The 13,666-nt window shown below is 43.7% G+C and overlaps 1 protein-coding gene across 1 annotated transcript in view; it reads right to left on the reverse strand.

Annotated features, from left to right (window-relative positions):
* Positions 1-12,200, reverse strand: part of GRHL2 (grainyhead like transcription factor 2) — an 88,986-nt gene extending 76,786 nt beyond the window's left edge. Inside the window, exons 1-3 of the mRNA XM_077808669.1 lie at positions 12,063-12,200; positions 7,489-7,586; positions 534-723 (exon numbers count right to left, since the gene is read on the reverse strand). Coding sequence (XP_077664795.1) covers positions 534-723; positions 7,489-7,586; positions 12,063-12,200 — 426 coding nt within the window. The remainder of the gene's footprint in view (positions 1-533; positions 724-7,488; positions 7,587-12,062) is intronic.
* Positions 12,201-13,666: the final 1,466 nt, after the last annotated feature.

Here is a 13,666-nt window from a genome sequence, read left to right on the forward strand (position 1 = left end):
TAGCACAATGGGGTCGGAGCCCAGTGGGGCCTCTGGGCACTACTTTAATACAAATCAATAACAACAACAATAACAAATGGAACTGCCATTAAGAGAGAAAAGCCAGTTAAAGAGTGGGCAAAAATAAAAAGTTTCAATTTACCCAAAATGAGTTGTGATACCACAGAAAAACCTCCAGATGAGCATGGTCTCTGCTTTTTAAAGAATCCTCCAGGTTTATAAACCAAAAGAAAACTTAATTATATTCATCAGAGGCTTTTAGAAATGAAGAAAAGCAAGAATACTGTGCTGAACAAAACAGTGGGTGCTGGGTTCTTTTAAGGTTTGTAATTTTAGCTTTAATCCCCAGTCATAGCTAAATCAAAAGGCCTTTAAGTTGTCTTCTTGAAATGGAGAGGGAGTTTAATGCTAGTGTCCAGTGGGAAGAAACTTATTTGGAAATTGTTCTGCAGCATAATTCTCTCTTGGTATGCCTTAAAAACAGATCCCTGCTAATTAGAAGGGTTGGACGATATATCAATCAAGTTACCTACTTTGTAATAATCATACAATAGGCCAAGAGCAGCAGCACTGTCCTCATCTCCATTTATGCTCATCATAGCCTTGGTAGCTGCTGTTAGGGGATTTTCCAGGTACGACTTCCAGGCTTCATCTTCACTTGTGTAGGCTCGTCTGGTATTGAATGGTGTCTCATTTGGTACTAAGGCCACAAGGCGTTTGTTACTGTAAAAACACAAGACACGCAATGGTAATTCACCAGAGATTTTTCCTTTCAGATCCACAAATCACCTTACAATTTTCTATTGCATAATCTTTTCAAGAGAGGATGAGTAAAAAATAAGACAAAATGGAGTAAAATTGATCTAACAGTGTCAAGCCAAGATTGGGGTACCAAACTTGCTGTTAAAACATGCATCAATACTAGATAGATATCCTCAGACCTTAACGATATGTATCTATGCATCCAGAAGACTAAACTGGTGTGCATCTGCAGCCCGATGATTTGTGTGCATTGTTTTCCTCACTCTGTACAATGTATATTGGTGTATCTGTTAAAATAATTTTCAAATTGTTGTAAAACAACAGGTAATATTGTTCCATTTAAGAAATATGCCTGTTTTATAGCAGAACTATTTTTCTCCCTTCTTGCTTATTTGGAAGGTAATTTGACAGTGATTTCAGATTGCCTTTCAATAATTGGGGCATCTCTTGTCCAATGGGGTGGAAGTTAGGAGACCTGGATTCTATTCCCACACTTGCCACTGACCTATTGTGGGCAAATCGTTTAACCTCTCTGAGCCTCAGGCATTGTATATGCAGGGGACTTCAGCCTCCAGTACAGCTGTAAACCCTTGCCATAGACAGGCGAAACCACTATAAGCTATGATTTGCACAAGTGTAGTTTGCCCTTTCTTGAAACTGGGAACCTGTGTGAATCATGGCATTATAGTGGGTTTGCCCACAGACATCACGGGTTTGCATTGATGCAACTACACTGATGGCTGACTACCAAGAGCTGAAATCTCCATTGAAGACAAAGCCTCAGTTACTGGAAATGGAAATAACAATGACCACCTTTATAATCTGCTTTGTGATCCAACAGATATACAGCTATATAAATGCAAAGTATAATAACTACACAAAAATCAGAAGTAACCCAGGAGGGAAGTGTTTTATCTGGATTGAAAGGCGGATAATCCCATTGTTCATTGGAAGCACTGAGTCAGTTTGATTGTTCAAACTATGCACCTGATTAAATCTTTTTTAAACATTTCCTTTTAAAAAAATGTATCAGCTCTCCGAGGAAGAATCAAATTGGATAAAAATGACTTAGAATTGAATGTGCTCTCTTCATTTGCCAGCCTATTTACTTGACTAGCCTGCCTTATGAAGTTTTTTTAAAAAATTCCTTACAATCTTTTACATTTATGTAAAACTGCTCATTTTAGATGTGTTGGTTCTCCTCTAATTACCATTGGCCTAATCCTACAGTTCTTAAGCAGGAAAAACTTTAATTGAAGTTAGGGTATGTCTACACTGTGACGTTGTCGACAAAACTTTTGTCTTTCACGGGTATTTATAAAAAGCCCCCCCCGTGAAAGACAAAAGTTTTGCCGACGCAAGTGGCGGTGTGAATGCAGCTTTGTCGGCAGGAGCGCTCTCCTACTGACAAAGCTACTGCCGCTCGCGGGGCTGGAAGTATTTTGTCTGCAAAAGTGCTGACAAAATACCGATAGAGAGCGTTCACACACGCTGACTTTTAGCGACAAGGCTGTCACTAAAAGCTGCGTAGTGTAGACAAGCCCTTAGTGGGACTTCTGTTAACACAAACACTGTGCAATCTAGTCCTATATTTGAATTGAGAAATAGGAGACAATAAAGGTCAAACTGAATTCACAATCAAAATAAGTGCTTCCCTTCCCTTTACTTCCCTGGGACATGCCCTGAACCACAATTTTCCAGTTACAGTGAATCCTACTGTGAATTTACTGATAAGCACAAACTTCACATTGAACGCTACTGATGGTTGAACGGGCTTTGTAAAGTGCATTTTCTTGTTGAATAATTAAGGGATTTTGGGGGGTAGAGATTATCGTCTCTCCAGAACACAGCCCTGTTTGCATGTTACTTTGTTTAACGAAAAACAAAATAATCAGCCAGTACATGGATCAAAATTTTATGAGCTGCAAGAGAGAGCATTTCATAACTTCATTACACAAATAACCAAAATAATGATCTCCGATTATTTTTTCCTTCTGGTTAAAAAATCTTGACTTTAAGATCCTCCTTTCCTTTTTGCACTGCCTTTCCACCATCATCTGGCTATTTTAGGGCTTCCCCCTCTCATTTCCATATGTATAATTGGGTACCTACAGCTACAGTGAGGGAAAATAAAGCATTTATTTATAATACAAGAGATAGATGTAAGGAACTGCAAGGCCTGCTTTCCTTTTCAGCTTTGTATTGTTAGTGACCCGCAACTCAGGTTTGCAATAACCTCCTTCTTTGTGCTTAAGAGGTGATTGAAACCTTGTTCCCGCCCTGGAAGAGCCACTTCTCTCCAGCTAAGAGGTAATTATTCCCTTCAGATTCTTCTTTCCTGAACAAAGCTCTCCTTTAACTAAACACATGATGGTTTTATGACATGGGCAACTGCCCATTGTGAGCAGCATCAATACCACATACATTCTCCTCTGCAGTGATCTTAGCTCATAATCAAAAACTACAAACATTTACTCTTCTGTCCCTTGGAGCGCTTGCATTTGACAATCATAACTGACTTCATAGTGTGAGTGCTACAGGCTTATCGCAAGAATCACCTGTTTTAAATTTTAAATTTTGCGAATACAGACTAACACGGTTACTACTCTGAAACCTGTTTGAAATTGTAACACGCTTGTCTGGAGAAATGTTAAGACACCCAAACCAGAAGGAATCAGCCTCTAAGCACTCAGTCCTAGAGAGGACCCATCTTAAACGGGTAAAAAAGGAGAGTTCTATAAGTGATATCATTTTGGAGGGTACTCAGACACTAAGGTGACAAGTGTAATTGAATTGCCTGTCAATAATTAAATAGCCTGGGGAGGTAAAAATTCATGGCAGTGGAGATCAGAAGACTAGGATTACGGTCTTCCTTCAGATGGAATTGAACACATTTTCTCTAGATCTATGCTTTCATATTTAAAAATAAAATGCCCGTCTCCTCTGGTTATAGAGATGGCCTGCAGCATGTAAACAAAAGCACTGTCATTTTATGGAGCTTGAAAACAAACTGAAACAGTAACACTAACAGAAATAAAAACATCTTCCCTACCCTGAGCCCTGCAGTCAGCTCACAGGGGGGTTAATGCTGAGACCTAATTATCACAAGTTAAGCACTGTGAAATCATTTCAACCAATTGATTGTTGTCAGAGGAGCTAGCCATGGGCAGAATGCGGTATTAGCCCTAGTCTACACTATAGAGTTAGGTCGACATAAGGTTACATTGACCTAACTCTGTAAGTGTCTAGACTACAGGGTTGCTGCTGCTGATGTAAGTCCCCCACTACACCGACCTAATAACTCCACCTCCACAAGAGGCATAGTGCTTAGGTCAGTGTAGTTAGGGCAACACAGTGTCTGTGTAGACACTGCATTGCTTACATCGCCTGTCAGCACTGCACAGAACTCACCAATTTTTTGATGCGGAGGAAGGATGGGAGTGAGGTGGAAGGAAGGGATACAAGCTTATGAAGAACAGCAAAACTGTCACATTACTCATTGGCCAGGTTTAGTACAACAAAATGTTTACACACTGTAGCAAATTGGTCTCCATGATTGTATAAGCCTAGTCTGAGGCCTTGTGTACACAGGAAAGTTGCACAACTACAACCAAAGGTATGAATTTGAACCAATATACTTACACTGCTGCAAACCCCTATGTGAAAACTCTTATTGTAAAGGTCAATAGTGGGTTTTGCCAGTTTAGCTTAAGTAAACTTGGAATAGGTTTAAATTAAACTGAACTAGCACCTCCCCCTAAATAACTCATTTTGAGATAGTAAGTATGATTGCCACGCTTCCAGGATTGTTCTGGAATCTCCATGAATTAAAGATTAATATTTAATTAAAGATTATGTCATGTGATGAAACCTCCAGGGAGACATCCATCCAAAATTGGCAATCCTAGTATTAGGCATCTGGAGTGGCACAAGGCATTATTAATAGCAATAGCATCCCCTTCCCATCCATGTGTCTGTCTCTCTCCCGCTCCCATATTTGATTTCCTGTAAACTACTCCCCAGAGCATGGCCACCCGCATTGGGCCCACTTGGAGTTCACAAATACCATGAGATTCAGAATGTCCATAGAAACTTCATGTCACAATAACATAATTCCCCTGTTAAGCACCAAAAGCTAGGCACAGGTTGAAGAGATTGGGGCAAATGTGGAGGGTTCACTCTAATCTGTCCCATCATTGGGTTGTCCAGGCCACACTTTGCCCTCTGACTCTCCAAGAAATGCACACATCCAACATACTTCAGATAAAGTTCCCTCATTCCTAGGATCTGGTTTCTGAAACATTACAAGAACTAAACAGTTCATCTGGCCCTCCCAGGTACAAACCATTCCTTCCCTAATAGACAGGATTTCACAATTTCCTCTATCCCTCTAGGCTAAATTCTTTCTGCACGTGGGTCATGCTAGGCACTTTTGCAGGCTCCTTCCCCAATTCCTGGCATGACTTGCCTCTCCTCAAGCCCATTTGACATGATGTTGTTTATGACTCGTCTCTAGTACATTTTCCTTCCAGTTGGCAGAGCTGTGAATATGCTCTTCTGGTCTCCTTTGAGGGGGACCAGAACACTGGTCTGAGGTGGTTGGGTATGTTGGTAAAGAAGAAAAGGTTGCCAACAGGTGTTCTCTGGCCACTGGTTGCACTGGCAGAGCAGAAAAGGCTATAATCAGGGGGGATTAAATAACTGATTGAAATGACCAGGAAGAAAGTGTTGTGATGCACACTCTCTATGTGCACAGTCTATGTACAGTTCCTTTGTTTTCACTTTTGGCTGTACACCAGAACAGAGTTAAGTTCCTTTTCTTTTTTCTTGTTTTTGCCACTGGTACAGCTACATCAGTACATGGTGCACTGCTACCTACTCCTTTTAACTTAGGCCAAGTGAACAGGTGTAAACCAGGACTGATGCATCTTGGTGCATCTTGCTCCAGGGCCCTGCAGTCTGCTCCATGACAGCTGTACCAGAGCAAGGCCCAGTTTTGGGCCCTACACTACAAGAAGATTGTGGAAAAATTGGAAAACGTCCAGCGGAGGGCAACAAAAATGATTAGGGGACTGGAACACATGACTTATGAGGAGAGGCTGAGGGAACTGGGATTGTTTAGTCTGCGGAAGAGAAGAATGAAGGGGGATTTGATAGCTGCTTTCAACTACCTGAATGGGGGTTCCAAAGAGGATGGATCTAGACTGTTCTCAGTGGTAGCTGAAGACAGAACAAGGAGTAATGGTCTCAAGTTGCAGTGGGGGAGGTTTAGGTTGGATATTAGGAAAAACTTTTTCACTATGAGGGTGGTGAAACACTGGAATGCGTTACCTAGGCAGGTGGTGGAATCTCCTTCCTTAGATATTTTTAAGGTCAGGCTTGACAAAGCCCTGGCTGGGATAATTTAGTTGGGGATTGGTCCTGCTTTGAGCAGGGGGTTGGACTAGATGACCTCCTGAGGTCCCTTCCAATCCTAATATTCTATGATTCTATAATTCTAAGTCACCATTTTCATTAATGTGTTTCCTCTACACCAAGAAGCTACACCAAGTGGCTAACCACCAGGCCTTTGAGTGGGGCTAGCTCAAGGGTTTCTGCTGCTCTAAGCAAACAGCCAATGTCCAACTCCTCCAGATTGGAGACACACACAGACGCAAATAGTTAGTGGACATTTTGTTGCTCCAGGCAACCACCTATTCTGTCTGTACCAGAGAGAGAGAGGCACAACTTCATGTGATTCTCCATCATTGTATGTCTTCTTGAACTTTCTTACCCCTTGGATCTATTGTGTGGTCTGAGTGGGGTTTGATTTATTCAGTGGGGCTTTGGTTGGCAAGTTGTTGGGCCTCTTAACATTGCCTATGTTTCCTGGCTATGGGTTTTGGCAGCCTCAAGCTTGATTTTTATGACTAATGAAGTTAATGCCTTTGCTTAGGGCTTGTCTACATCTGAAATGTATAGCAGGTTAGTTGGAGTTATGTCGCATTAAAGTGCCTTGCATCCACAAACAAGATTATTTTGTTCTTGCGAATCATCTGTTGTTTTAATGTGTGCTATTAAGCCTGCTTTGGAAGCAGACTTACTGAGATGTGGGATGAATTTACCCACAACAAAGTAGGTGTGGCTGAATCCCCATCCCTAAGCAGCTGTTGCTCATCTACCAAGTCCTCCAACTGGTATCCCACATTGCTTTGCTGGGCACCTGGGTTAGCCCATCTGTCTACCTGTGTGTCCTTTACTACTCCATGGTCATCCCGACCAGATGTCACCTCCTTGTTTAAATGCTAGCACACAGCCAAGTTCTGTCCTTTGTGAATCCAGCTTGTGGGGCATTCACATACCTGTGTTATACTCCTGATTGTTAAAGAGTCATGCCTTTTGCTTCAGTGTGGCCTCATGCTGAGGGCCTGGACTTCATTGCCTTCTGAAATCTAGCCACCACAATGCACATATGGCTGTCCAAACAAATGAAGGAAAAGGGTACAATCGGGACCTAAGCAGTGCCACAACAAGGAACTCTGGCTAGGTTAAGAGCATGCAGGACAATAATAGGACCTCTGGGAGAGCTCACAGAGTCTGCAGTTTCTCTGATGAGTTGGACTGTATATTTATGAGAGATCCCACAACTCAGCCACTGCATTTTGTGGACACCACCAATGACACCCCTGCAACCGTCAACCATGATGAAGACCAGGAGGAGAATGACAATGAAATCCCTGATCTCACTGGGCCAGTGACCTAAGAAGCAGACACAGTCCTGGAGACCCAGGAACTGCCTGAATCACATCTGGAGAAACCATGTGGATCATGGGCAGAGCCCCAATCTGTGGAGAGAACAATTTCCAGTTATTATTCTATGATATATCAAACAGCTTAGTTCCACGGACCATCCAAGTGTCACTCCGTTGGTCTATCCTAGCCCCATGCATCTGTTGCTCAAAATGGCGGCCACACTAGAGAGAGTGTACAAACTGGTGTGTCCTTTGCATCAATTAAAAAATAAAAACAAAACAAAAAACACAACAAGCCTTAAGCTTGCTGTGTCCTGTCCACCCCCTCAACCTCCACACTATTGCTCTATTGCTCTCTCTCCTGCCTGGTCTTTCTTCCCCCGTCCCCAGCCAAGATGGCAGCACCACATGGGTTAAAAAGAAGATGGTGTAAAGTAAAGGCATTTTTATTATAGTGGCAGACACAGAGAAGAAAAACACTGGAATCATGTATCTTGCTCACAGTTTCGTTAATGCCCTCAGCTTTTAGCCAACGTGCAGTATTCTGAGGTAAATCAGAAAAGTAATGGCACATAAATATATCCAAAAATAACCTTATTGTAAGGCACTATAAGGATTTCAGCTCCCTTTGGGCTACTGCAGCATTCTATTTATTTTACAGGGCACTCTGTGCTGAGTCATGGGTGTTTTAAAAACAGAACCTAAGCCAAAGAGAGTGTTCTGCTTTGGCAAGAAGATTGCACAGCAATGCAGCTCTTCTCTCACTGCCCACAGTTTGTGGCTCCTTATTAGTTGTACCCCGGTTCTGTGGGCACCACCCTGATAAAAAGCAGTACAGCATATTGTTTCTGCTTTGCCCATGGCCTTTTTGAACAGAATCCTTCTCTGCCTTTTGGTGACATGCCTCAAAGTAACATCCCCCAGAGTAAGGACAGCCTGCAGAGGTGCTTGTTTAATTACTCCCCTGCCTCTTCTGCACCATCTTTAGATAGCCCCCATGCCAACACCCACAGCCCACCATGTATTTATTACCCCTTTCCCCAAGTTGGCTAAACAAACCATCCCCCCCATATCATAGGCGAAGGTGTCCTATAAAAACAGAGAAGATTGTGAAGACATCCTACCATCTCCAAGCTCACCCAAGACTGGGAAGAGATTCAGGAATAGAATTCCAAAATCAAGGAAAAAGCAACATTTGGTTACTGTTGGCATGAAGACTTCAATTTGAACAGTAACTAGTTGTCCTGTTTCTCCTTTTTTTTTTTTTTTTTTTGCCATAGCAGCAGACACCTGAAAATGAGCAGGGATAGGGTGCTAACATTGAGTGAACATCTGTACAACCTGCATAGGAGGAAGAGGAGCTCAAGAGATGACATGGCATGACATGTTCAAAGAACATCCCAAGAGAGGGATACATGACAGAGGAGTGGAGGGAAGGATTCCTGCAGCATGACAGAAAAGGAAAGGGACATGGCTAGGTCCATATATACACAGCTGCTGCAGATGATGGAAAGGCAAACAACTGTCCTGTAGAGCTTAGTGGCTCTCGGGTCAAGGCCTAAGCCCAGAGGTGAAAGTAAGCCGGTACGCCCCTGTATGGCGTACCGGCAAGAGCCGGTGCACGTACTGGGGTGGATCAGCTTCCCCGGTGCAATTTAAAGGGCCTGCGGCTCCCAGCAGCAGCTGGAGCCCCCGGCCCTTTAAATTGCTGCCAGAGCCCCGCTGGTGGAGCCCTGGTGTAGTGGTGGCGGGGCTGGGGCAGAGATTTAAAGGGCCCGAGGCGGTAGCAGCGGCCGAGTCCTGGGTCCTTTAAATCATCCCCAGAGCCCTGCTGCCACTTCCCCAGGGCTACGACGGGCTACGGGGACAATTTAAAGGGCCCAGGGCTCTGGACGCCGCTACCAGCCAGGACCCTTCAAACTGTTGCCAGAGCCTCTGCCTGCTGCTGTTATCCTGGGGAGGGGGAAGTAGGCACTTGCCAGTACAGGGTGGGCCAGGGCTGGCTCTGACCCCCCCCAGCCCAGCCCCCTTCCGCCCGAGGCCCCGCCCCTTCCGGGGGCCAGAGTCGGCCCCAGCCCAGCTCCGTACCTGTAAGTCCCTAGACTTACTTTCACCCCTGCCTAAGCCATAGCCTATGCACCTATGCAGCCTTCTGCCTCTGAAACCTCCACATTTTGCGACACACCATTCACTGCAACAATGCCAGGAAAGAGGTCTTTTTCTAGGCAGTCTGTGGCACAAGACAAAGAAAATCATGGTCCGTGAGCCACAGGGAGATTTCCTTCTACCATCATCCCATATTCCAAGATGCAGAGAGCAGTACTGAGTGCCCTATGTAAATACATTTATGACTTTGAAAGCACAAACTTATTTGCACACTATACTTTATAACTTAAAGGTTTTTAAAGTGTTTTTCAATTTACACAATCTTATGAAGCTTGAATACTTTTTTACTGATCACAACTTTCAAATTGGTGTATTTTGTTATTTATTATAAAAATTATTGAAAATGTCTTTGCATGGTTTTGCATCTAGAACAATTCATGAAAATGCATATATCCACTGACTTAATTCATAAGAATGCCCACTTTCACATGTACTATGATAAAATCCATCCATACTCTATGTTAAAAATTCCCACATACAGTATACTAGAATCCCTATATGCAGAATGTCAAAAGCTAGCAGGACTGAACATACACATTAATACGAGCACAGTGATCCTGATTTAAGTTGTATACATAAGAAAGGCCATATTGGGTCAGACCAAAGATCAATCTAGCCCGGTATCCTGTCTTCCAACAGTGGCCAATGTTAGATGCTTCAGAGGGAATGAACAGAACAGGCAATCATCAACTGATCCATACCATCGCTCATTCCCAGCTTCTGGCAAACAGAGGAGAGGGACACCATCCCTGTCCATCCTGGCTAATAGCCATTCATGGACCTATCCTCCAGGAACTTATCTAGTTCTTTTTGAACCCTGTTATAGACTTGGCTTTCACAAAATCTTCTGCCAGAGTTCCATACGTTGACTGTATGTTGTGTGAAGAAATACTTCCTTTTGTTTGTTTTAAATCTGTTGCCTATTAATTTCATTTGGTGACCCCTAGTTCCTTATTTACTTTCTCCACACCAGTCATGATTTTGTAGATCTCTATCATACCCCCCTTAGTTGTCTCTTTTTCAAGCTGAAAAGTCCCAGTTATATTAATCTCCCCTCATATGGAAGCTGTTCCGTACCCCTAATCATTTTTGTTGCCCTTTTCTGAACCTTTTCCAATTCCAGTATATTCTTTTTGATATGGGCAACCAGATCTGCACACAGCACTCTAGATGTGGGCGTACAATGGATTTATATAGAGGCATATGATATACAAACGCATAAACATTGTTCACAAGTGACCCTTAGCCTCATAGTAGGAACATAATGCATCGTGGACTGTGCCCCCTCAGTAGCTGCAGCATTTCACAGAGGCATCTTCTCTGGCTGTTGAAAATGTTCACCAAGTGTGCCAACCTCCTCCTCCCATCCATCTGCAAAGCTCTCTCCCTTGCTCTCACAAAGGCTGCGCAAAAACACAGCAAGCAGCTGTCATAAGTAGCAGCTATTTCTCATCAGCCTCTAGCCTAGACATCAAACCCTTCTATCTGTCTATCAATCTCCAAAATGCACACTCCATTGTCATTCTGCAACACTCAAGGTATAGCTGATGGAGTGTCCACCCCACACAAGGCCTGATGGGGTAAATTAGGCCAATTATTGTATAGGCCACACCTGGAGAAGAGCCAGGGAGTGCTAAGGCCTAATTTGCTGATGAAGTCCAGCTGGAGGAGGAGCTGTCCTGGCTTTATGAAGCAGGGAAGCTAGCAACAGATGAGGGTTGATGAGAAAGGCTGCAGTCACTCCCTGGAAGGAGGGAGGAGTGTTTGGAGGCTGCAGAGACATGTAGCCTGCACTTGCTTCCTGGGAGGAGGAATTGGTGAAGCTGACAGATCTAGAGAAGGAGGGGAGAACCAGAAGATTAGGAAAGGGCTCAGGGAAATACAGCAAGGTATGGGGTGGAACAGGCCTTGACTGCTGAATAGAGGGTCCCTGAGCCGGAACCCAAAGTAGAGGGTGCGCCTGGGTTCCCCAGCCAGCCATTAGGGAAGTGGCAGTGGCAGGGCAGTGAACAGGAAAACTGCCTGAGCCTGTTGTGAGAAGAGACTTTCCTACCCCAGGAAAGGGAAACCACCTAGTGACCTCATTGGAGGGCCGAGTCACAAAGGGGAGGTTGCAGTTTCTGGAGCAAGAGGGACTGCAGGATGAGACAGGATGGGTGAAGACACCACTGGAAGGGGGGCACAGCACCTGGCAGAGCTAATCCCCAGGATGGCCAGTAAGAGGCACCACCAGCAGTGAGTGCACCCTCTCACAGTATAGTTAAACAGTTTCTTTCTCCTAGCCAAGTATAGAGTAAAAGGCTTCAAAAGCCAGGGGAGCATATGGTAAAGCTGAGTGTCTAGAATGACTGGTGGAATCTTGTCCCTTGCACCAACAGAAGTTGGTCCAATAAAAGATATTACCTGGTCGCTCTCATATCCCAGGACCAACATGGCTACAATGACACTGTAAACACCATCAATGTCCATTGACACCATGGGAGCAAAAACTCCATTTCTCATTGCAGGAAAAAACTTCAGAGATTTTAAAGATCCCGGCATCATGGACCTTTCCAGATCACCCAATGTCAATATTAGTGAATTGTTGACAGTGATCAACTAGGCTTTGCGGATCCATCAAGAAATATCCCTTCCTGTTGATTAACTCCAAGGCTGGAAGGTGAGGAGGCAAAGAATAAACACACAGGTCGTATCAATGTGCGCAGCACAATTTGGGAACCCCAAACCATGCAAACCCATCAATAACCTCCTGTGCATAGCCCAGACTGATGCCCAAGACCGTACACATCTCCATGACAATAGCCCAGACAGCTGATTTAACGACACCAAACTGCTTAGCTACTGACCAGTAGCAATCAATGGTTGTGAGCTTGCAGACAGCAGTGGCCATGCGCGTCTCCACTCTGACAAAAGCTCTCGTGTCGGTGTTCTCCCTCTGCAGCTCCAGCTCTATACAAATTTCTAGGAAAGTAACTTTTGATATCTCGAAGATATATCACTGCTGTTAGTCATCCCAGGTCTGCGTCATTATCCTGTCTCACCAGTAAGTGCTATCTGTCTGCTCCCAAAAGCAGCTCTACGTCAAGCGAAGCCACCCCAGGACGACATCTAGGAGAAATGTCTGTTCAATGTCATTCTCCTCAACATGGCCTGTCTTGCCCTGGTTCTAAAGAATACTGGATGAATTTAGATGGTGATGAATATAGTGCTCTCATATGTATCCTCTATGATGCCTGACAGCGCTTTGAAAATGGTGCTGGCTAGCTCGCAAAAGCCGGGTGTCTGATGGGATGAAATATGAGGAATCATGGTAATTATTTAGTTTGTCCATCAGCCCCACAATTCCATTGCCTGCCAACAGATACCCCACAATGCACAGTGCGAAAAATCCCAGAATGCATACAGCACAGCTACAGAGCAATGCACCATGGGATGGCTAACAGAATGCTGAGCGTTTATTTAGAAACAAAACAGTGCTGTGTGTCCCCAAGGACACAAGGTGAAAGTACATTAACTTCAGGATAACAGTGTGGTGTATAAAAACCGCTTGCACAACAGTTATTGCGGATCACTTAATGAAGATCACTTAATGCGGATACACAAAATCTGCAACAAGTTTCAAGTACAGACGTGCCCTTCTTGAGAGTTTCTCTGATATGCTGATTCTTGTTATGTGCTGTTGTGTAGCTGCTTTCTAGATGGATATGAGTAAATGTGTAGATCAACAAACCTTTCACATTTACAACTGCATTTCAAATAAATATTTGATTCAAATGATACAATATGATGCAAGTAGACTGAGACACAAGCTTAGAACTGGATATGATCTATGTGGCCGCTTGTTGCAGCTGTTAAATAAGTCACCAAACTTCTAGGCTGCGGGCAACATGCCACTATATAGAAGTGTGAAAAGATACAAAATGAGGGCTTGTCTCAACACAGACATTGTGCCAGTTTAATTTAATTTGGTTTAGTTAAACCAGTGCAATTTTTGTGTGTGGATTCTC

This window comes from Eretmochelys imbricata, chromosome 2 (assembly GCF_965152235.1).
Source record: "Eretmochelys imbricata isolate rEreImb1 chromosome 2, rEreImb1.hap1, whole genome shotgun sequence".
Classification (NCBI taxonomy): Eukaryota; Metazoa; Chordata; order Testudines; family Cheloniidae; genus Eretmochelys; species Eretmochelys imbricata.